The following is a 24,741-nucleotide window of genomic DNA, read 5'->3' as shown; positions in this document are numbered from 1 at the left end:
CAACTCCCCCCATTCCCTTGCTTAGTTCAACCTGATTAAGTTTGCTAACTTTATTTGTGGTGAATATGGCCTAGACACCAGAAGATTGTGTGAGACACTTGGGTAGCACAGAAGTTCACGTATTTGAGGATTGACAGGGGAAACCCAGCCAGGAAAACTACATAGCGGACAAGATATACGTTTTCTTGATATGAAGGTTATCAGAAAGCTTCAGTTGAATGTCCCCCCCACCTTTTTTTTTTTTTTTTTTTTTTTTTTTTGCCAAAATAAGCAGGTTCAAAGAGTCTTTTGATGGATAAGCAATTCTTTCATCTACTGGTTGAAAAGCAACGGATTCTTTCTTATCCCAATAACCCCAAACTGTAAATTCCACATTGTCATATATATAAAGTAGTGTTCATAAATTTCCATTTATAAGGCACAAAACCCAGAAATATCTCAAAGAAAGAAAGAAAACAAAGATTTGAAGACAACAAAATAATCTAGTAATAGAAGATATTCATCAAACCCGAGTGACAACAAACCACTTCCCTTTTCAGTAAATAGGAACCTTATACTACTGATAGGAATTGTAGCCTCTGAGAAGGCCTCCACAGCTCAGCTCCTCTGTCACTGCAGCCCCTTTCACTGGATTAGTGTGAAATTAGTCCTCAGAGAGACTGCGTGGCCAGAACTCATTAGTGGCAAGTACCACCTATTCCATAACAGCTGCTGGGTAGTGATATAGTGATGCCCTAAACAGAACATTCTAGCTACAGGGTGTGCCATTCACCATTCTTACCCAAAGGAGCCTTTAGGGACAAACCCACAGTGAGCACACATGCTCACCTGTCCTGGGGTTTTATTATTTTAAGAGTTCAGCTCAAGTTGTGGCATAAGTGCCTGCCAGAAGACCCTGAACTAGGGTAGTTATGTGGGTCCTTTGTGGGGTGGCATATATTTAAAAGGCTGGATCTTAGGTTCCTCTTAAAATAATTAGCTTCCTAGAGGGACCCTTAGAACCAACTCACTCTGCCAGGGGATTTTTGAACACACAGGCCAAAATCGGGAGAAGATTCCCTAGAGCAAGCCCCACATCTTCTGGCCTGTAGGGCAGCCCTAATCTCAAGTAATCCTCCAGTCCATGGGAACAAAACAGAAGGGTCCCCTGATACCAAACAGTATCCATGCTTGTGGGCCGGGCCTCCTGGTGGCTCTTGGCACTGTACTTTCTAGTACCATTTGCATTAGTATTATGAGAATAACCTTCCTGGATTTCCACATGGATCCAAGCAATTACTGAAAGTATGACTACTTCACAGTCCTGTATATTACCAAGGTACGGATGGAAGTGAACAGCACTTTAAATAGCCAGGAGTTGTCATCCTGAGAAAAGGGTCAGGGTTAGAGGGAGTGACAGAGGAGGGACCAGAAATTATATGAAAGGAATAAACCATTGTTTAAGGGCTTCACTGAATCTTGAAGATTCTGAATTCTCCACCCTGGACAAGCGGAAATCCAAGGGAAATTGAGTCCTTGGGTCAATTTATTCAATCACCAAAGACCAGCATAGTAGGATGGCCATTCCAATATGGTGTGGAACAATCACTTCCTTATCTTCCAGCCTAAGTTTATCATCCCTTCAGCTCCAGGACTTGCCCCTGGAGGCCACAGTCAGAATTCCATTGAATTTTCAGGTATGAAGATGATCCTTAATTCAGTGTCCCATGAACCTTAGCCAAAGTCTCTTCCTTTCCTGTGTCTTGAAAGGCTATGACCTAGACGGAAGAGGAACACTCTTTTTATTAACTATAACAACATAACTCTTGAATCCTTTGGCTTCCCAAGGCCAAAGCCATGGCACATACTTGGAAATATGTATTAATGTAAAAGCCACCTCTTAAAAATGAAAAGTCAACTCCTACTTTGTATCGCATTTTCCTCCGAACCACAATGGGGTGCCTCCATACCTGGCTGCACCTGCCAGCCTCAGGACTCTTTCTTCATCAGCCTAGCCTTGACTTTGTGTCTCAGGAGGGCTGCAGTGGCAGTGCTGCAGGCGGTCAGGAGGAAAAAAGACAGACATGCCACATAGACAGACAGGGGACTGTGGCGCTGCAGGAAGATCTCCTGCCGCCCCTGGTAGTCCAGGAGGATGGCCTCCAGCTGGGAGAGTGTGCAGATAGATAGAAACACGTGGAAGAGCTGATGCCCATGGCCCACAATGTCACAGGAGCCCGGGAAGTACTTCTCAGGGACCGGGCAAGAGAAGAAGTAGGCGCTGACCAGGAAGAAGAGGATCTGGAGGGTGTGGTACCAGGCAGCCTGCTCCTGGCAGCCAGTCAGGTGGCACAGGACCACCCGGTGTGCCACGGGGCTGATGTCTAGAATAAAGGCCAGCCCTGAGGGCACCACCTGACATATCTTCTTCATGATGGGGTAAGGCCTTTGGTAGCGATACTTGGCATAACAACAGCCAGCGCAAGACAGCCAGCCACAGAAGGCAGCTGCTGGCAAGAAGAAAAGCCAGAAGCGCTCATACCAGGCCTGGTCGGAGGTGTAGAAGAAGTGAACCAAGGCGCTGCCATACTGGTAAATGCTCACGCCAATGTAGTCCACAAAGTAGAACGTGTAGTGGGAGAGCTCCGACTTGGACTGCAGCAAGTGGGCCAGAACGCTGAACGTGAGGTAAGTGATGGAGGACAGGACATAGAGGAGCAGGGGCAGGGTGTTGGCTGAGGTCCACGGCAAGGCCTCGGCCTCGGCAAAGGCCCAGAATCTCAAGAGGACGGCCAGAGCCGCCAGCAAGTGGGTCCACACGTTGACCACCTCATTGTGTTTCTGAAAGAGGCTGAAGAAGTAGTAGCGCCACCTGTGTCCCGTGGGGCGGTAGCCAGTGTGGATGTAAGGCTCCCGGAAAAGCTGGGGCACATCTGTCTCTGGGACGGTGCAAGGCATCTTGGGAAGCCCATTCTCCAGGATTTTGGGCAGGCGACGCAGCTGCTGCCCACTGACAGACAGGGTGCTCAGATGCTCCAGGATGGCTGTCGTCATGGCTGCCCAGCACGGCAGGATGGGGTGCAATCTAAAGAAAAGAAGGGAAAATCAGCATGAATGCAACGAGAGAGGGACTGAGCTAAACCGTTCTCTAGTGCAATAGCGGAGGCAGGGAGCTGCAGACAGCTTCTTTGAGCTTTTTGAATGATAGAGTTGAACCAAGATCCCTTACTACCGTAACACTCTGATTTTGTCTCTACTGCCCACCACAGTGTAAGGCCAAGTCATTTCTTATAAAATGGGAATGTTAGCCACTCTGTTTTAATGATATTTAGAAAGTAAGTAAGGGTAACTTTGAAGGCTTTGGAATTTTATAGATGTTATTAAAATGTAACCATCAGACAGGCTCAAATAGTATGAAATATTATACTGAAATATAAAAATTACAAATATTGAGATTACTAATACTAGCCTACATTTCCTAGGCACCTAATCTTAAATTATCCATTGATTTCACTGGTAACTTGAAAATCTGAGATAGGCAATAGTTAACTTGAACCTCAAAGTAAAGACAAAGAAATGAACATCAATTAGGTTTGTAAATACCAGTGTATATTCTGGGAAATATTTTAACAATTAAACAAAAGTAACACATGGCCTAAATTTAACACAAACTCTAATTGCAAAATTAGCTGTTTCTGTTTTGTTTTGTTTGTTTGTTTTTAAATCATGCTCTGGAAAGGAGGTAGAGTTTTGGATTTGTCTCTCCTGGGTACCTAAATCTGTGATCAATGAATTTCAGGCCTTAAAAAATGTTGAACTTATACTTGGAATCTTTGGTTGGCATATGAGCCAGATAAGCTCAGTGATTATTTCACTGAATATTTCATAAAATAGCTGCAAAGTTTCATGTAAGTTATTGAATCAAGAAGTGGATTTTTAGCATGTCTCCAGTTACCTTCTGTGCTTCGTATTTCCCAAACCCCTTTCCTCAGAAGGGTGCAAAACCTGAATTATTGAAATGGCCCCTGCCTTGGGAGCCCTTCTGCTGGGAGAGACACAGCAAGTGCTTCTCAGGGCACCACTAATTTTAATCTTCCTATCCACACATCTTAGTCAACACTGAAAAAGAAAAAATATCTAATCAGGACTAAAATCTAGGGCATGAAAATTAATAAAATGTGGAAAGAGTTCAGGGAGACTTGGAGTCAAGCCCTGTTTTCTGGCCACTTACTGAGAACCTTGGGCAAGCTACAGAACTCACTAAACTTCAGTTTCCTCATCTGTGAAATGTGAATAATAGTTTTATGTTATCATATAGGTGGTTGTGATGGCTAAATGAGATATTCTAAAATATAAAGTTCTTAGCACCCTGCCTGGCCCAAGATGGGTGCTCAGTAAACATTAAGTTATTGCTGTTATTTTATTACTATGAGCTGGGCTCTGTGCTAGGGATACAAAAACCAATAAGAGATGCTGTCTGCTTTTCAAGGTCAGAGTCTGCAGAGTCAAGTGGGGAAGTCATGACCAAAACATGGGATGAGTGCTCCACTGGAGGTAAGCACTGGGTCACAGGGTCTTTGCAAACACCAGTAAAATAGAGAGCAGGACAGGGCGGGGTGTACAAGCTTCTACAAGTGACCTCTGAACTGAGTCTTGAAGGAAAAATCAAAATCTGCAAGAGAAGGTGAGTGGGAAAGAGAGCTCTAGGCACAAGGCAAGGTCAAAGCACTTATGCCAAAATAAGGTCCTGTAAAGCCCAGAGCAGCTGAGGAGGGAGGTTGCACTGTGTGGTCTGAAGGAGGACACTGGCACCAGAGACCTGAGCTCCAGCCCTGGGCTCCGCCCTCGACAAGACAAGCTACAAACTCCAGCCTGGGCTTTGTCATTTGAGAAGCAGAGCTAATGATAAAGAGAAGCTGCCTCACAAGGCTGATGTAAGGCCTATTATGACGCAATGCCTGTGAAGTGTTTAATGGAGTGCTTGGTTTCAAGTCCGCAAAAGCATCTGCCATTATTATGACCAACACCGGTGGCAGAGGCAGGCGCCGTTCACAGGGGACGATCTAATGCCCCCTCCGCACCTTGTACCTACTTGCACAGCAGCCTCTGTAACCCTGGACTAAGAAGCCATTTGTTTAGCCAGGACTGACCAGTGGACTGACCAGGAATGGGCCATCAACTAGTGCTCGGTATAAAAATTAGAGAAACTTACTAAGAATTACAGTGTCAGTCAGGAAGACAGAGAATGAGTGGGAGAGAGAAAGAAAATTGTCATCAGAATACCTTAATGCATTTAAAAATGAACCGAAAAGAAAAAGCTAAGCGGTGCTTTTGCTGTCAGCCAGCAGGGGGATCCAAGAGCCTGGGCGCTCAGTTCTAGCCGGAGACTCCAACTGACCTAGGTGGCAGTTGGTGACAGCAGGAGTAAGGGAGGAGGACACTGAAGATGGGAACAGGTAGGGGGCATTGGTCCCAGGGTCACGTGGATCCACTGTGGGGCTGGGCCTGGGACATGGAACGACATTTCAAATTGTCCCATTGCTGGTGGCCGAAGAGCATATAGTCTGTGAAGCTGGGCTTGCAGGAGCTCTGGGGAATTAAGGGGCTCTGTCCTTCAGACACGAGCTTCTACTATCTCTTGTGAGACACAGAGGGAAATAAGGTGAAAATGTCGGTCTAATTTTGTGGTTGGGTGACACAGAGGCGAGTCCCAGGGGATACAAGCTGTCGAAGGCCCTCCCTGGCATGCCCCATCTGCATTGATCAAGGGTGTTTCCATCATCTCTGGGCACCCAAGGCAATTGGAGACAATTCTGCATCCAGAGTTGAATGACATGTGATTGCACAATTTCTGCTCATCTTTGCACCTCCAAAATAGGGTGTCTAGCAAATAGCAGGCTCTTATTAACTGATGACACAACTGAATTTCTAAAGCTAAAACCTTGGGTTTGGGTTATCTGTTGGCTGGAACCAAGTCCAGTTCAGACCTGGGGGCCAACTAGCATCTGTTCTGAGGAAGGAAGGACAGCTCATAATGCTGCTTCATCGTCAATTTCCAGAGAACCCCAGCTGCAGAGCTCTGACCCTGAGTTCCTCCAGCCCTCACGTCACCAACCTAACCTCAGGGTTTTATGTTGACAAGACCTTTTCAGAAAATTATTTCCACTTCTCTTTTACTTATGGAAACTAAACTAGGAAGAGGTTTATAGAACTAAGGGGCAGAGAAGTATAAGACCAAAATGATATTCAGTTTAACTTCAGAGGAAAAGGTGCTAGGGAAAAAAAAATGGCAGAATCTTCATTTTCCTTGCAAATGAGAGCTCCTTTTTCAAGGATCCTTAAAATGCAGCCACAGCAGTCTCAGGGTCTCCTTAACTCTGTCCTCTGGAGGGTGTAACCCAACACCTACAGGGTGACCTGGAAGTTTCAGGGACAGGAACTCCATGGCCTCCAGCTCAGGACAGGATCTCTTATCTCCTTCAGCAATGAGGGTGATAAAAAGATCTAGGTCCTCTATCTGTGGGAGAAAAAGACTTCAATTTCCCTTTGGAAGCCCAGAGTCATTAAAAAATTCTAAACCAATGATCAGAAAGAGATGGGATTAATTCTTTCCTTTTCTTTCTTTCTTTTTTTTTAATCCTCACCCTAGGACATTTTTTTCATTGCTTTTAGAGAGAGAGGAAGGGAGAGAAGCATCAGTTGGTTGCCTCTGGTACCCGCTCCCACCGGGGATCAAACCCAAAAATCTAGGTATGTGCCCTGACTGGGAATCGAACCCATAACATTTTGGTTACAGGACAACACTTCAACCAAGCCACTGCGGTCAGGGTGAGCAGATTAATTCTTAGTCCTTTGTTTAGCAACTACCTCTTCCACTACCATAAAATTCTCCCTTTGTCTGAGAGCAGCCACCACAGCCACGAGGATGGTAATAAGTTATAATTCTTTATCATCATTAACTTCAGAACCCACTGTGAAGTGAGGTCTGGCCACCCCCCAGGACAGTCCTTCCTTTCACCAAACCACAGTGAGTAGTGTTTGCAGGTAGGCTTCAAAGGGCCAGCTGTAAAGTTTGAGAGCCTGTTTTGGAGGAAGCACATATTGGCATCACGACACTGGTCCTTCCCTCAGTCACAGCCTCTGTCCCCATGCACTCCTCCCCAAGCTCATCTGGTCATCAGCCAACTAAGATGCTCCCTTAGAATGGTCTCCCTTGCCACCTCCTCTGCTGAGACAGCTGAAATATAAATCTTTCTAAAGAACCCTTGTGAACTACATAAGCTCAAGTCTTAATCATTCTGCTTGTTAGGAGAGCTTTATCAGAGCACGAATTATCTGCTCAACAACATGCAGAGGAAGACCCCTTACCTCAAACAGCTTACAAGAAGAGTCAGACTTCATGAGTTAAGAGCCAAGACCACCAATCAAATGTTAAGTAGAGTGAAATACAAACAGGTCTCTACAGGGCAGAGGATGTGTGGGCACACCTGGGCACCCGAGGGAGAAACAGGGCTTGTGCTAGGCCTCAAAGGCTGGATGGGACTTAGGCAAGTGAAAGGCGGAGTTGTGGGATGTTTCAGGAAAGAAGCAAAACATGAGCCTAGGAAGGGTGTGGCTTCTTCGTGGGCCCATGAGCAGAGGGGTTGCCTGGGAGCAACGAGGAAGAGAGTGGGGTAGATGCCGGGGCACTGGCAAAGGGAGTTTAGCTTTGATGTTGCAGAAGGAAAGTGGGAGTTCATTTCTCATCCTTGAAGCTTTTAGCTTGTTCAGTCCTTATCTCACCTGAGCTCTGGGGGTTCATACTGCTGACCAATGCCTTTTGTCTTAGCTTGAGTGACACTACCCTCTTTAGTCTCTCTTGTTTTCTTCTCCCCCATCCCTGTCACTGTGGTGTTGTTTCCAGGGTTCCACCATCTGCCCTCTTTCCCTCATCCACGGTCCGCCTCACGCGGGTGCTTCTCCCACCCCTCTGGCTTCAGCTAGCACCTGTATCAGATGATTCCAAATACATGTCTCCAGCCAGATGTTTCCTGTGGTTTGGGTTCAAATATCCAACAGCTCTGGGTTTGTCCAACTGAATATCCCATGGGCTCACACCTCCTTCAGCCCACCCTTGACCCTCCTTCCCCTACGTCTAATCAGTCATCTAGACTTGTTGATTTTATCCCAGCATTTCTGGAATTCATTCATCCTTCCCGTTTCTACTGCTGCCCCTTAATTCAGGCCTTTGAAATGAACATATGTAGACAATGAAAACAGCTGTCTCATAACTGACCGTTCTTCCTCAGCTGAGGGTTCCCCTGCCTCCTGCCCGAAACCTTCACTTCTCCAAACCACTTCATTTAAAAATGGAAATCTGATCTCCTCTCTCCTCCTCAAAATCTCTCAATAGCTCACCATTGTTTGTTTATAACACAAACTGTCAGCTCCCAACCTGCAAAGGGGCCCTCCTTCTGTGGACCTCTGTGCTATCCCACCTCCTCTCCCAGGAGGAGTTGCACCCCCAGGTCACTTTGAGGGCCGGATCATAATACAGAAGTTTTCAAAAGGGCCACACTACCTCCAGTGCAAGCTTCTGCGCACCATGACGACCTCAGTGCTCTCTGGACCTGCAACCCCAGCTCCTTGCCACTCTGCCCAGGAGCCGGCGAGGCCAGGAAGGCTTTCCTAACCCCAGCAAGCATCAGCCCTGGTCCTGCCCCGCTCACTGGTTTGCTCTGCTCACTTCCCCAGCTCCTTCAGGGGCTGGAACTCAGGGTGTACACCTCCTCATATCTAAAATGCTGTGCGGTGTATAAAATAACTACACACTTAACAATTATTTACTGAATGGATCAATTCTTTAAGCCCAGACACATGGCACCAATTTCCTTCTGCTTGGCAAGATACAAGGATGAAAGAAATGATGGCTTGGGAGTTGGGGGTTCTGGTTGTTCATGTCTGTTCTGCTCACTTAGCTGTGTGGCCGTGGCCAAGACCTTCAGCTGCTCAATGTCGTTTTCCTCATTGCATAGGGTGGGTGGGAGGGGGTGACGTCCTGTCTCTCCACCTCTCAGGAATAAAAGAGAATTTTTTAAAAAGAAAAGAAATAATAATACAATGGGCAGTAGTTGGATAGTACTTTGAAGAGGCAAAACATGCACATTTAAGTACTAGTAATATTTAAAATAAAGACCTCACAGAAGGATTATAAATTAGTAATATACATGTATTTTTTTCTGCCATATAATTGAGTTTAATGCATTACTTAAGAATGAAACAGGCATTCAATTTAATTTAATCCTCATAAAACCCATGCCAACTAATTTATAAAGAGTTTTTATTAGACCCAGATTGTAATAAAATCATAATTAAAAGTTCTATTTTAATATGAACTATTATTTAACTCTTTCTAAAATGAGTATGATATCTGTACCATGAATTCAGTTAACATTTATAAATTTTTATCTCAGATGCTCCTTCTAGACTAGAAAAATTAAAGATGATTACTCTAAGAAAAAATGTAAAGAGAAAAAGCAAGGTAAGACCTATGTTCATGGCAATAATTTGACATTTTTGCCCAAAATTGTATATTTAGATTTTTTTTTCAGATTTAATGTGTTTTATTGATTAAAATATTATATTTGTGCCAATTTCCCTTCCCTCTGCTCCCCTCCACCCGGTGGCCCCCCTCCCTCCAGTTGTCCCCCCCTTTTAGATTATGTCCATTAGTTGTGCATACAGTTCCTCCCAACCTCTCTCCGTCTATTCCATTCCCTCCTACCTTGATCCCCAATTCCTATATCATCTCCCTCCCTTTCCCCATTCCCCCTCCCTGTTGACCTCCCCCCAATATGCTTCCCGTACCCACAGTTCCTTTTCCACTCTCGTTGCCTGTTTAGTTTGCCTTTGTTTCATCTCCTTAGCTTCTGTTTTTTAAACCAGTCCCTTTAACATCTCATATAACAGTGGTTTGGATCTAATGAACTCTTTCAGTTTTATTTTGTCCTGGAAACACTTTCTCTGTCCTTCTATTCTGAATGACAATTTCGCTGGATAGAGTATTCGTGGTTGTAGGTTTTGGATTTTCATTACTTTGAATATTTCTTGCCAGTCCCTTCTTGCCTGTAGGGTTTCCTTTGAGAAGTCTGCTGATAGTCTAATTGGGACCCCTTTGTACATAATTCTTTTCTTCTCTCTTGCTGCTTTTAAGATTCTCTCTTTATCTTTAATTTTTGACATTTTGATTATAATGTGTCTTGGAGTGGTTCTCCCTGGGTCCAGTCTCTTGGGAACTCTCCTTGCTTCCTGGACCTGCAAGTCTATTCCCTTCCCCAATTCTGGGAAGTTCTCCTTTATTATATTTTCACTCAATTTTTCAAGTTCTAGTTCATCTTCCTCATTCTCTGGCAAACCAATGATTCTTATGTTGGGCCTTTTATAGCTGTCCCAGAGGTTTCTGATCCTCTCATTGTTGCTTCCCATTTCCTCTCGCTGCATTGGTTGACTGCTTGTTCCTTCTCCATATTCCAGTTTGTTGAAATGAACTCTGGATTTTTGTTCCTCACCATCTGTCTCGTATGCGGTTTTGTTCCTTTCGTTATGAAAGTTTTTCGCTTCTTTCTTATCTTTTTCCTGCTCTTTTGTGAATTCTGTAAGCCACCTGATAACAATGGCCCAGAACTGAGCCTCTGACAGGTTTCTTATCTGTTCATCTGTCAGGTTCTCTATCATCTGCCTGGTGAGCTGTGTCACCGGGATTTCTATAGTTGTCTGCCTCATTTTGACAGATGCGTTTTGTTTTCTTGGGCCGGCTGTCGGGGGCAGTGCCTGTGTCGTAATGACCCAGCGACCGGCGGGCGCCGTTTGGCGTCACAAGTCAGCGACCGGTGCCTGTCCACGACCTATTTCGCAGCCCTGTGGTGCTTTCTTTGAGGGCGGGGGTCCAAGATGGATTCACACAGTTATTCAGCTAGGAGACCGGGATCCGTCCTCCCGCCCCCCTGGGCCTCACTGTTCAAGGCGATGCGGTGGCCGCTCTCCTCAGCGCTGGGGTCGCGCACCGCCAGGGGCTTGACTGCCTCCGGGCTTTTTCGCCGCCCCGCAGCTCCGCAAACGGCTTTGCCCTCTTTAACTCTTACCTGCCCGAATGGCACCGCTGGTTTATAACTTCATATGTTGGGCTTCCGTGTAGTTTTATTTTCTGGAATTTCTAGTTATCCTTTGTTTTGAAGTAGTTGTATTCCTCTCTGGTTGTAGAGGGAGACCTAGCGTGTCCGTCTAAGCCTCCATCTTGGCCGGAAGTTCCTAGATTTTGTTTTTTAAAAACATCAAAACTAGAGTATGCATTTTCAAAGTTTGGTTTTGTTTACCTCATTTTGACCAATGATAGCTACCCAGAATGTATTTCTTTTTCAATGATGTTAAATAAAACAATGAAATGATCTGTTGCTGGTGACTCTTGTGGTCCCCTGAAAACACAGTAGAAACAGGTGAGGTGCCCAGAATTAACCATTTTACTTCCCAGGAGGAGCTGTATGGACCAGCAGAGCAGCATGTCTCCAGCATCCTACAAACAGAGTTAACCACCTATGCCAGGTCTGCCCATGGCCCTCACGGCTCCTCGAAACCTCTTCCACTTGCTGGGCTCCCCCTCAGTAGCGGCTCCACAGTGGTGGGGCCACTGCCCTACTTAGGTCCTCGTTCCTTCCCACAGGCACCCCTGCAGGATGTAGGCCTTTCCTTGGGTCCTTTCGGTGTGTCTCCATGACTGCCCCCAAGCACCTCCACCCCTGCCCCTTTTATTATGTGTTCTATTATTCTACTATCTTCTCAGGCCTTTGTGCTTCCGTACATGCCTGGAGGAGTGTCCGTGGCACTGATGAGCACTGGCCAACTCCTATTCATCCTTCGCGTCCCAGCTCAGTTTCCCCTGTGAAGCCTTCCCCTCAGGTGCTTCTCCACCAACACAGCCCACTGTGCTTGTCGTCCTCCATCATAGCGCTCTCCTTACTGAACGGCTACAGTGTTCTGGTTTATATTACACATCTCTCTGCCCACTTAACTGTAAAGATCCTTTGAGGGCTGAGAATCTGTTATCACCTACCACTGTGTCTAGCACATGGGAGATGTTCCAATAAATTGTTGCTGAATAAATGAATGAACGGAATGAAAATGTCAGAATAATAACAATAACAAACACTTATGTGGTTTTTATCACATGCCAGGCAGTGTCCTAGGCTCTTCAAATATTAACTCAACAACTATCTGGCATTGGTACTATTTCTTACCATCCTTCTCATTTTACACAGGAGGAAACAGAAGCACAGTGAGATTAATTAACTTGCCCAAGGCTACACAGGAAATCACAGAGCCAGGAAGTAACCTGAAGCACTCAGCCCTAGAGACTGGGCTGTTAACCATTACGTCTCCCAAAAATGCGCACTAACACTAAACCCAAGTATTTTTCAAAAATATGCAACTTCATAGTTGCTACTGTAACACTGCTTTGCTCCATCAACAAAGATAATTTGCAGTTGGCCATACAGAAGCAATCAGTATCGCAGATCTCAGTTCTTTGCCACTGAGATTATTTGTCAGTCAGATTTCAGTACTAAGAGAAGGAAATGTGACTGCCACAAAATCTGAGTGGCATCTCTCAGACAATCCATATGGATGTGTAGCCCAGATAAAAAATGGTCATCATCCCCATGAGCCTCTTTCATCTTAAAGAGACGTGCAGCTGGCTTTGCAGAGCTGGTGCAGTGAGCCATTCGGATCATAACCCGAAAGATAAGGTTGTTTATCAGCCAGTGGGAGGAAAGCACAATGACACCGAGAACAGTCACCAATTCGGCTGCACGGATAGCATACTACTCAAAAAGCTTTCCCCTGGTTAACAAAGCAGAGAATTAAATATAAAGCTCCACATTTGGGAAATGGACGAAGTTTGGTACTGCTGACATTTTATCTGATGGCCAAAGGGAAGCACTTCAAAGCAATGGTGTTCCCTGATCTAGCACAAGGACCCTACTGAATGGACCACAAACTTGGATTAGCTGATTCCCTGGGGGAGCACTGGATGAGGAATTAAAAGTGGTAGAGCTTCCAGTTCTAGCTCTACTCCTTGAGGCAGATCACTCAACCTCTCTGTTCCTCAGTGTCCTAGTCCGTAAAATGGGAGTATCATTTCTACAAACTCTAATACTGTACAATTCTGTAATTCATCTGGGCTATGCTTTGCTTTGTACGGAAGATCAAGCAGTGTGCTAAAATCACCAACAAACAGATCCTGTGACATCACCTCGTGTCACTGTGTGGCAGCTCACACAGATGTCAGGAAGGTGGCCTGCTGCCTGTTGGACAGAGAACAAAAGAGCAGCAATATCTATCAAAGAGGGCAGAGGAAATGCTTCCAGAATCCACAGCAGCCCAGCTCACACATCACTACACAATCACAAATGGCTGAGAAGGAACAGCAGCCAAAATGCCAACATGGTGTTCGTTTGTATGGACTGGAACCGTGCTTTGAGCAGCCTCTGGTCTAACCAGAGCCGGCCTCAGACAGGCAAATGGCCTCAGGCGCCGTCAGGATCTCCACAGTCATCCATCAAATGAGAGGCCGCTGGGCCCATACCACGTACATCACTGTTTATGAAGTCATATTTTAAAGAGGGAAACCACTAGCAGACTCTTATAATTATCAGAGATAATTTTAACATGGACTCAGATTCACCACTGGACACATATCCTCTCTATATTTAAGAAAACCTAACAAACATAAAGAGCATCTTGATATCCCAAAATGGGATATCTGTTCAATAAATTAAGATAAATCTATAAAATAGGATACTATCCACATATTCAAATAATTATGTAGATATATTTACATTTATTGTTGTAGAAAGATGCATGTGAAATATATGTGCTCCATTGTTCACTTAGAACTGTAGTGGACTAGCACTAGTATGACAGATGCTCAACAAAGATTTGCTGAATAAATAATGGAATAAAAGATATTGTTACAAGGAAGAAGCTAGTTAAAAGTATGTGTCCCATTTCCATAAGCATATACACATGGCACAGAAAAAGTATGGAGTTGCAGATAATCAAAATGTTAATATAGATATGGGTAAGTGGTGGGATATAGGGAATTTTACTTTTCTTCTGGGGTAGACAGTACTTTTTTAACAATGAACTTTCACTACTTTTGTAGTTGGAAAAACAGTTATTGTTATTCTACAAATAAAAATATGTGACATAAATATGTTAAGCTTGGTAAAACATGATTAATTAGCACAATGGATATGAAGACACTTTTCTTGCCAAACAAACAAAAAAAACCCTCGACATTATAAAGCAATGCATACTTATTTGCATTACTATGTGTATTTTGAGCTCAACTAGTTACATACCATACTAATAAAATTATTTTTAGGAGTAACCTAGCAACTTGTCATAATATAAGCTAATGGTTACGGGGGCGTGAAGGGTAAAAAATATGTAACTTCTACTGTGAAGACCGCAGCCGTGTAAGTCAGTATACACAATCCTGTCAAAAGACTTTTCCCACAGAACACAAACCCAAATGGCCTTAATAAGCAAGTCAATCCCTCACTATGTGGGGACCTGAGATGGCTGAACCCTGTCTATAAAAAAGGTACCCCTGTGTGTCACAGATGTGCCAGGAACACATGTGACCTCCTAGGCTCAGTGACCTTTCCACCTCTGAATTTTCTCCTCTCCTACTCCCATAAGATTGACAGTAGGAAGAAAAGATGATCTTAATTTGCGGCCGTGCCCTGGGGAAGATAAGTGAAACTGAGCAGTGCAGAATGTTCCCATACACCCCTGCCTCCACATATGCATAAGCCTCCCCCACTACTACCATCAGTGAAGCTACATTGATACATCATTGTCATCCAAAGCCCATAGTTTACATTAGGTTTCGCTCTTGGTGCAGTACATTCTATGGATTTGGACAAATGTGTAACGATGGGTATCTACCATTACAGGAGCATACAGAATAGTCTCACTGCCCTCAAACTCCTCTGTGCTCCCTACCTTCCCCTCTAAACCCTGGCAATCACTGATCTTCTTTACTGTCTCCATAGTTTTGTCTTTTCCAGAATGTCCTATAGTTGGGATCATATAGTATGTAGCCTTTTCGGATCAACTTCTTTCACTTAGTGATATTCAGTAATTTTCATTTAAATTTACCAGTTTATTTATCCATTCACCTACTGAAGCAGCTCTTGGTTGCTTCCAAGTTTTGGAAATTATGAAGAAATCGGCCATAAACATCCATGTGCAGGTTTTTCCGTGGATGTAAGTTTTCAACTCATTTAGGCAAATACCAAGGAGCATGACTGCTGAATCTGAATTTTCTTTATTATTACTTCCTATATTTTCCACATCTCAGCTCATCTCCTCACTTCAGCAGGTACTATTTTCCAAATGCAGCATTACAGACACAGAATGCACCTTCCATATGCAGTAAACAGTACCCGTATTCAATTCTAGTGGGAGAGTTTGGAGGAGCTGGGAAGTTTGGAACACACCTAAGTAGTCTAAGTTCAATCAACGGGTTAGCTGAAGGTGATGATCATTTTTTCTTCAGACTTCCTGTTTGGGTAAAGGTAAGCTCTGCTGTGTAAAATGCCTGTTAATTAAAGCTTAGGGACAGCAGTCGCCCTGGGCTTTCCCTAAGATCGTAACCACCAGTTTCGTTAACGTGGGTTGGCTTCCGTAGCACAGCCTCTCCACTTGAGCTAGCCTTTCTCCTGCAGGAAGCTCAGCTGCAAACCTCCTGGGGCCCGGGCCAGCCCAGGTGAGTGCTAAAGAGACCTGCAGATTTCCACTGGCAGGAAATCAATCTTGGAAATGTACTTTCCATAGCAGAAGAATCTGATAACAAATAAGTCTGGGTTGGAGCACTATGTAAGGAATGCAGTTTCCTAGCTATGAGAAGTTAACCCTTTTGCAGCTAATGCAGGGCACTCTCTGGGTGGTCTAAAAATTAAGACTTTTTTTTTTTTTTTTGCTACTGAGAAACAAGCAAGTCACTTTATTCCCTGGTTTCTGTTTAGATATTCTCAAGGCCTTAGCTGTATTCCACGTTGGCCACGAAGTCTTCTCCAAGCCATGATGATTTCTCTTCTCCTTGAACACTTACCTACTTATTCTACATGTTTGGTGTCAGAACATCTGGACTTGCGTGCTACTCCACTGCTGTGTGTGTAGAGAGCCTCGTCCCTTCTATGTATTGGGTTGCAAGCTCCTTGCGACAGGAAGGCTGGCTTAACTATTCTCTATTTCTCCTATCAGCAACTATCGGAGTAAAGGTGCCCCAGAATGTGTCAATAGATAACTGTTCAAACACAATGAAATAAGACTCTCCTTTGGCCCTCTTTGCTTCTAAAGGTAAAACTGGGGAGATCTGAGATAATGGAAATGTCAGGCATTTTTCAAAAGAACAACGTTTGAGTTGGATGTTGTTTATCTGTGTGAGGTTCACCTACATGGTAGGCATCCTTAACAGTATTTAAGTTGTTAACTGATTTCCAATCATCAGCTGACTTTTGGTCTAGCTCCTCCTATCATTGGTATTTTTGTGCCCAAGAATGCCTAAGCAGAGATGCCGGAAATAGAGAGGCCAGGAAGCAGGAGAAAAAGTAAAATAACATTGGAGCAGGAATCAGGAGACCTAGTTTTTTTTCTTTATCCTTGTTGCATAGAAGAAGGCAGAATAGACTGTCCTGGTTCTCTGAACAAGCCACACGCATCACATTGCCAATGTTAATTGTACCCCTCTGTGCCTGGCAAAGCCTACTTCTCTCTCACATTCAGGCTCAGATATAATCTCCTCTGTGAAGTTTAGCAACAGCCGCAAGCGGAACGAAACATCCTGTTGGTGCATTAAGCACATCCAATGCATTCCCTAGCCTCATGTTGTAACTGGCTATACATGCTTCTTCCTTTACAATATTTTTTAAAAAGTTCTTAGTTTGTGTCATTTGATTGTGAGAGTTACTGAAGCACAGGGAATTTAAATGACCTATTCAAAGCCCTGACCCAAATCAGCCCTAAAGTATGCACTGACCTCTCTGCTTCTGACTTCTGCGTCCCAAGAGCCCAGTCACCTGTGTCTCAGAAAAAGAATGTCCATCAGACATGAATGGAAAAGAAAGAGAGATGGGAAGTAAGTGTCTGTGTGCCTCTGAGCTGATGCTAGACTAGGAATCCTGGCTTGCCGTAACATCCTAGGGGTATTATCCAAGCTTTCATTCCCAAAACACTCCATAAGGGCTCTCTCCTAAGGGTACACCTGAAGACCTCACTCCACTTCCCAGTGCAGCTTTTTCTGCCATGGGCAGTGGTAATTCATAATCAGTAGCTGGTCTGGCTGAAAATCACTAGTTAGTCCATAACTGTGACCTGTCACACAGCTCCAGCTCTCACCTCCATTGTAGTACAACTACCCACCCAGCCTGCAAGTTCTACCACGGTCGTGATCACTCATCACTCGGGATTACTCTAACTCCGCTATCTCAGATTTGAAGTTCCTCCTTCCCGATCACAACACTCCTGACTCCCACCTATACTATTTCCTCACATCTGCTAACACACTCTGGGCTCCTCATGACCTCCAGTCCTTCTTCTTAGTCCACCTGCCTCAGGTGGCCCCACTGCCACCTCCACGCACTCTGGGCCCAGAGCCAGCCACTTCTCATCTACCCTGGCCCGCAGTCCTCACCCTCCGCCTCTCCACTGGGCCCACCTGCCTAACCCTGCCTTGCTTACACCTAACCTCTCTTTCTTCCTCACCAGGTACTGAGTACTATTATAGAACGCCATAAAACATGATGAGACCACTATGAATTCTTGCCTTTCAACATCAACCGAGACTTCACCTTATTCACTTGGATGTCCCATCAGCACCTTCAGCATTGTGTGAATAAAACCGAAGTTCCCCTGCTCTACCTCGTTCTGCTCACTGGTGTGACCAATCTCCCATCACCAAGCCTTGAAAGCAAAGTAAAATTTCTCCTTTTCTCCCTCTTTCTCTCAAATCCCAGACATCAAATCCTCTTTTTAAAAAAATGCAGTATAACCCAAATGTATTCCTTCTTTTCACTTCCCCTGTAGGCCTGTGTACTGTGCCAGATACACTATGGTGATAACCTCCTTCCTAACTGATGTTGCATCCTGCAGTCTCTGGCACCAATTCCAACTTATTTGATCGGGCTAAAGTTCGCGCCTGATGATGATTCGTCCCATAGCCGCCAGTTCCTGCGGCTTCCAGCTAAGCCCTCTGTGCCCTGGTCCTAATGGGCAGCTTCAAACATCACCCACAGCCTGATTTCATGAAGAACAAAACAGAGTACATAGAATAGAACATGTAAGGGTGCATCCCATGTATTAAAGTACTGTAATGAACCTCCTGGTTCCTAAAGTAAAATGTATTTCTTAGCAAGGGTCATGTTAAAGTTTGAAAACCACTCATCTACCCCATTTGTTATTCCTAAACATGCCCTGTGACTCCCACTTGCATTCTGAAATTATAAAATACTTCAAGTACACAGAAAATATCAAGGATTATACAACAACCAGTAGTTTGCCAATTCTTTAAAAAATTTTTATTATTTTTTTTAGAGAGAGGAGAAGGGAGGGAGAAACAGAGGGAGAGAAACATCAATGTGAGAGAGAAACACCAACCGGTTGCCTCTTCAACACGCCCCGACTGGGGACCAAACCCGCAACCCACGCATGTGCCCTGACTAGGAATTGAACTGGTGAGCTTTCACTTCGCGGGATGACACCTGAGCAACTGAGCCACACCAGTCAGGGCTGGTTTGCCAACTAGTAACGTGTCATATTTACTTCAGATTAAACACACACACACACACACACACACATATATATATATATGAATATATGTGTGTATATACATGAGTGTATGTATGTATGCATGGGTATGTATACACATATCTGTGTCATAAAACAGATATAGCCGAAACCTCACCACACATTCCCTCCCCTTCCTCCCCAGCAGCAGGCACTATACTGTACGCTGAATTTGGTGTTTTTCATTCTCATTAGTGTTTTCACATGAAAACATTATGACACCCTTAGAATTATATAACTACATGCAATGCTATAATAAAACCATCAAATTCAATATTTATAAACATATATTGTTTTATATTTTTAACCTTTATACAAATTTTGTATCTGAAATTCTGCAGCCTTCTTTAACACATGCTTTGTGTTTTTTCTGCATTAATTGCAACATGATTCTCTACTAGATTCATTTTCTCTGCTGAATATCTCCCAAATGCCACAATTTATCTGTCCATCCTCCTGTGCATTGCCAGGCAGGCAGTGTCCAGTTAGTTGCTGTGACAAGCAAGGCTGCACTGCAGCTGATACATGTTTTCTTGGGTCTGTGCCTAGAAAGGGATCCCTCAGCAGGTCTTGGCCCAGGAGGCTATTCCCTCCTCCCCATCTCTACCTCAGAAAACTTTATCTGTCCCCGATGGCATCTCTCAGATGCCGATTTCTCCACGCATTCTAATTCACCCACTCAGACCAATTGCCCCTTCCGTTCTCCCGCAAACCTCAGTTTGTATCACTTAAATGATGCCATTACGTATAACTTTGTCCTGTAGTTTTTTTTGGTACTTTTCATATGTCTCTAGCAGGCCATACATTTCTTATGAGCAAGTACTGTGTAACATGGCATTAAATTTCCTCTCCTCTCCATTTAAAGCCTAGCACATATATTTTCCCAGAGTGGACCACCAATGAATATCAAAGGAAAAGACTGTCTCTATCATCGACATGCTATGTTGGGAGAAATTGGAGGTCAGGGGGAATACTCTCAGCTTGATGGCCACCGGAAGCTAAGTGACTGCAAGCAGTTGCTTATGCATAAACGTCAAGGAAAACATTCTTCCTCTTGTCTTTATTGTCAAAGCACCCAAAATATTACAGTTATGCCAAACATTTTATAAGAATTTTGTTCAGAATTAAAGAGAAGAATGTTACCAAGAAACGGGGGGAGGAAGGGCATTTTCAAGTTTGGTGCTGACCTTGTTTAGTGGACCAATGTTTATTGTCATCAATGTAGACAGGACTTAAAGAGGAAATCCGTTCGTCCCCCCTCCACCTCATCCTGTGACCTTAGCAATTATTATACAACTTGAACCTGGGAACAGAGTTCCAAATAGCCACGTGTGCGTTGAATGGCTGTAGTGCAGCTTCAGAATCCTTGGCCAGGGATAGGCTTGAGGAGGGGCAAAGGTGCTTGTCTGCCCATAGCTGTTCATCTCTCTGCCAAGTTCAGTGGGGTGGGGGTGGGGACACGGCGGGAGATTTCTCTGTGATTCCAAAGTAGAGATTCATGCTCATTATACTTGTTTCTTATTAGATATAGAAAAGCTTCAAAAATTACATATGGAAAAATCAGTTCAAGAATCCAGTACTGCAAACGTCTTTCAATTTCTTCATGAGTACAAAGTTTTGGCTTTACTGATGGCAAGTTGATGTCTGTTTATCTCAGCCTCATAAATCAGTAATAAAACATGACCAGGTCACAGGATTTTTACAAGCAGTTCACATCCCAAGCCATATGACCTACCAGATGGAGAATAACTGAAATAACTATCCTTGAGCTGCCCTGTGTAGTTATGGGTTGACGAAAAGGTCAGCTGAAGCCTTGAAAATCCTGGTCTTAAGAAGGAGTTTAAAACTCATATTGGCAATGGTTTAAGCAACAATATACAAATTCAGGAGTAACTAAAAAGTCAAACTCCTCACTGTCGTTTCTACGATATAGAGTTTCATTTTAGAAAGGGCCAAGTACAAAAACAACCATTTCTCTTTACTGTAACATAACCTCAAGTCTCAGATGACATCTGATTATACTCTGTGCAAGTGCTACCTGAGGGCCCCGATTGTTTTTCCAGTGGAGTTGAAATGCCCATGGCCATGGTTTCTGCATCAGCTGCCCACAAATGTAAACTTTAAAGAGATACACCACGTGATCATTGCCCCAGCACTGCCACACACCACTGGCAGGCCCTGGGAGATTCAGACACTGATTATAACGGCAGCCAAGAGATAAAGAACTCCTTCCAGTCCTTGCTCAAATCTCACCTTCTCAACAGCCCTACTGATCTAATAATGCATTTGCATCTTCCCCAGCCCTCTAGAACTCCCCAGCTCTGCTCTTTTTCTTTGTTTCCTGTAGTGCTTTTTACCTTGTGACTTATTTTTCTCATACTTTAAAAAAATTGTGGTAAAATGCACCTAACAGAATTTCTTGTCTGAACCCCCTTTGCATGGATAGTTCAGTAGTGTTAAATACATACACATTGTCATGCAACCAGTCTCCAGAACGCTCATCCTCGAAAACTAAAACTCTGTACCTACTAAACACCTCCCTAGGTTCCCCTTCCTCCAGCCCCTGGCAAACACCCTTCTACTTTCTGTTTCTATGAATTGACTTCTCTAGATACCTCATATAGTAGAATCAATCATACAGCATTTGTCTTTTATGTGACTAATTTCACTTAGCATAATGTCCACCAGGTTCATTATATAACATGTGTCAGAATTTCCTCATTTTTAAAAACTGAATAATATCACATTGTAATATCTTGTTCACCCACTCATCTGTTGATGGTCACTGGGTTGTTTCCACCTTTTGGCCATCATGATAATGCTGCTGTGAGCATAGGTGTTCAAGTATCTCTTTAAGACCCTGCTTTCAATTTTTATGGGTATATACTCAGAAGTGGGATTTCTAGATTATTGGTAATTCTATTTTTTAAATTTTTGAGTACCTGCCATATGGTTTTCCACTGTGGCTGCACCATTTTACACGCACAGTTCTAATTTCTCATCACCCTTGTCAACACTTGTTATTACCTGTTTTTTAAATTGTAGCCATCGTAATGCATGTGATGTTACTACATCACTTTTAGTTATTATGTTTGTTATCTCTCTTCCCTAGCACTGCTGGTGGTCCAGAATAGAAGCCCCATGAGCAGATGAATCTTTGTCTACTTTGTTCACTGATATCCCCTGCACATAGTACAGTACTTGGCACGTAGTTTAGTGCTCAGTAAATATTCATTGTAAGAATGAATAAATTAATTGGTGAAAGAAAGACACACTGAAAATACACTGGCCTTTACTTTCCTTGTTTCTATGTCAAAATCTCAATCTTGCTTTGAACTAATGTGTGTGTGTGCATGCATGCGCACACATGTGTATATACATTATCTTTGCCCAAATTACTTAGGACATTATGAAAGCAACTATCCCTTTAACAAATATTTGCTGAGTGTCTACTGTGTGCCATTATTATGTTCACTATAATTCAGATGAAGATTCTGTAGCACATGAAATTTAGGTTTGTTTGTTTGTTTTGCAGAGCTCACAAGAAAACCAAAGACAGAATCTGCAGTACACAGAAAACTTAGTTTTTCTCTGACATGGGGTATATCCAATGCCCGTTTGAACACAACCAAAAGAGACCTGAGCTTCCCCCAGTGAAACTGCTTCTGTTCCTATCTCAGTAAATGGCAGCACCCAGGCGCTCAAGTCAGAAGCCAGAGATATACTTTTCTTTCATCTTACCCTGGTGCTCCTCTTTAGCTAGTTGCCAATAGTATTATAATGACTCACATACATTGAGCACTTGCTGTATGCTAGGCACAGTTCTAAGTTCTTTGTATGCTATTAAATAATTTATTCCTCACAACAATATGAACTGGAGTTGAAGGTATTCAGAACAGGCCTCCCAAAGATATGCTACTTTGCATGCGGATATTTTGAGCTAAAGGAAATCAAGACCCTTCTGGCTCATGAGACACTTTTATTTCTCCCTTAAAGAATTTAATTAGGAGCATTGTCCACCATTAAGAGTTATTACCAGAGAGAAGTTTTTACGACCTATGTATAGGGCAGGGAAAACATCTAATTACTGAACATCTGCTCTTCTCACTATTCGGGAATTACCCTCCACCCCTCTAAAGCCCCAGGGCACTTTACCTCATTCTCAGTATGTCATGTATAGCTCATGTTTACCTTTCTGTCTCTGAACTTCTTTTTTTACACAGATCACTGAAGTTGTAACTTTGTTTTAATTTTTAAAAAATGTTTTCCAATTATTGTTTACATTCAATATTATTTCGTATTAGTTTCAAGTGTACAATATAGTGGTTAGGCAATCATATACTTTATAAAATGTTCTTCCTGATATTGCCAGTAACCACCTGGCACCATATATAGTTACTACAAAATTATTGACTATATTTCCTATGCCTACTTTACATCCCTGTGACTATTTTGTAACTACCTTTCTGTACTTCTCAATCCTTTCAACTTTTTCACCCAGTTACCCAATTCCCTTCCCCTCTGGCAACCATCAGTCTGTTCTCTGTATGCATAAGTCTGTTTCTGTTTTATTTGCTTATTTATTTTGTTTATTAGGTTCCACATATAAGTGAGATCATATGGTATTTGTCTTTTTTAGACCAACTTTTTCACTTAGCATAATACCCTCTAGTCCATTCATGCTGTTTCAAATGGTAAGATTTCATTCTTTTCATAGCCAAGTAATATTCCATTGTATATATGTACCACAGCTTTTTTATCTACTCGTCTATTGATGGGAACTTGGGTTGATTCCACATCTTGGCTTTGTGAACAATGCTGCGTTAACTTCTTATGTATATGGGGTTCCCATACATACATATTAAAGTTGATTATTTTCTCTTGTCAATCTGTCTCAGGTTGATTTAATTATTGGACCAGCTGAAAAAAGCTAGAGAGTAGAGGAAGAATTCTAACTACCCCCCCCCACCACAGAGTACATATGAGGAAACAGGTTAAGTCCCTTGCCCAAAGTCACCTGGCCGTACAAAGGAAGTCTTGCTCCAAAGGCAATGCCCTGAACTACTACACTATTCAGGAAATGCTGTTTCAGCCTCATTTACTGAAAATCATTCTCAAATGTATTTGTTTACTTCCTTAAATGTGTAAGTGAAAGTAATTCTGATAATCAAGAACTGTCCAAGTCCTTCATCTCCTTCTGGATATTAGTACCAATGGTCAAGATCAGATGGAGTCTCTGGTGAGCCTAGAGTCTTACTACAAAGTTGTTTTGAAACAGAAGTTCCAGTAGGACTTTATTTTTTTGTGATTTGATGTGTTTTTTTTTTCAAAGTATATTATGTCAATAAAAATTAACTTAATTGAAGACTTTGATTAATCAAAGCTATATTATAGTAGATACACTGTAATTAATATCAATAAACGCCATTATAAACGCCATTTAAAAATGGACAACTTTTTTCTTTGAGGTTGTATTGATCTTGAAGGGAAAGCAAGCTAGAAGGGATAAAGCCTAAATCCTACACTCACCAAATTAAATGATCACATACTTAAAAAACAAACCACAATTCTTCTTTTATTAGTCTCATCTGTAAACTGAGACTAATAAAAGCCAACAATTTAAGATTTTTTAATTAAAGTTGAGAAAACAAAGAATGTAATTACAAGCCTAAGACAAGATGACTGCAGTCCAGAAAGTATCATTTCCAAGTTTTAAGCTTATTTAGTGTGTAAAAGCCAAGATTACTTAAGTTCACCATGAAGTTGACATTTAAATAAGATGCCTTTCAATAAGATGATTTAACCCCAACAGGTGCATTTTTAAAGTCCCCAGGGAATCTTTGGAAAACAAAAGATACAGTACCAGCCCGAAGCTAT

The 24,741-nt window shown here is 43.0% G+C and overlaps 1 protein-coding gene across 2 annotated transcripts in view; it reads right to left on the bottom strand.

The window, feature by feature from the left end:
* Positions 1 to 252: 252 nt before the first annotated feature.
* PAQR8 (progestin and adipoQ receptor family member 8) overlaps positions 253 to 24,741 on the bottom strand; it is a 39,731-nt gene continuing 15,242 nt past the window's right edge. Inside the window, exons 2-3 of one of the 2 annotated variants that reach the window (XM_090282580.1) lie at positions 1,950 to 3,064; positions 253 to 1,757 (exon numbers count right to left, since the gene is read on the bottom strand). In XM_090282580.1, coding sequence (XP_090138706.1) covers positions 1,969 to 3,033 — 1,065 coding nt within the window. In that variant the 5' untranslated portion in view covers positions 3,034 to 3,064 and the 3' untranslated portion in view covers positions 253 to 1,757; positions 1,950 to 1,968. Of the gene's footprint in view, positions 3,065 to 24,741 lie in introns of both variants that reach the window. The other variant, XM_090282579.1, reaches the window with a different exon arrangement.

This window comes from Furipterus horrens, unplaced genomic scaffold, assembly GCF_987537825.1.
Source record: "Furipterus horrens unplaced genomic scaffold, mFurHor1.1.pri manual_scaffold_6, whole genome shotgun sequence".
NCBI classification, from domain to species: Eukaryota; Metazoa; Chordata; class Mammalia; order Chiroptera; family Furipteridae; genus Furipterus; species Furipterus horrens.
This window is presented reverse-complemented; position numbering and strand designations above follow the sequence as displayed.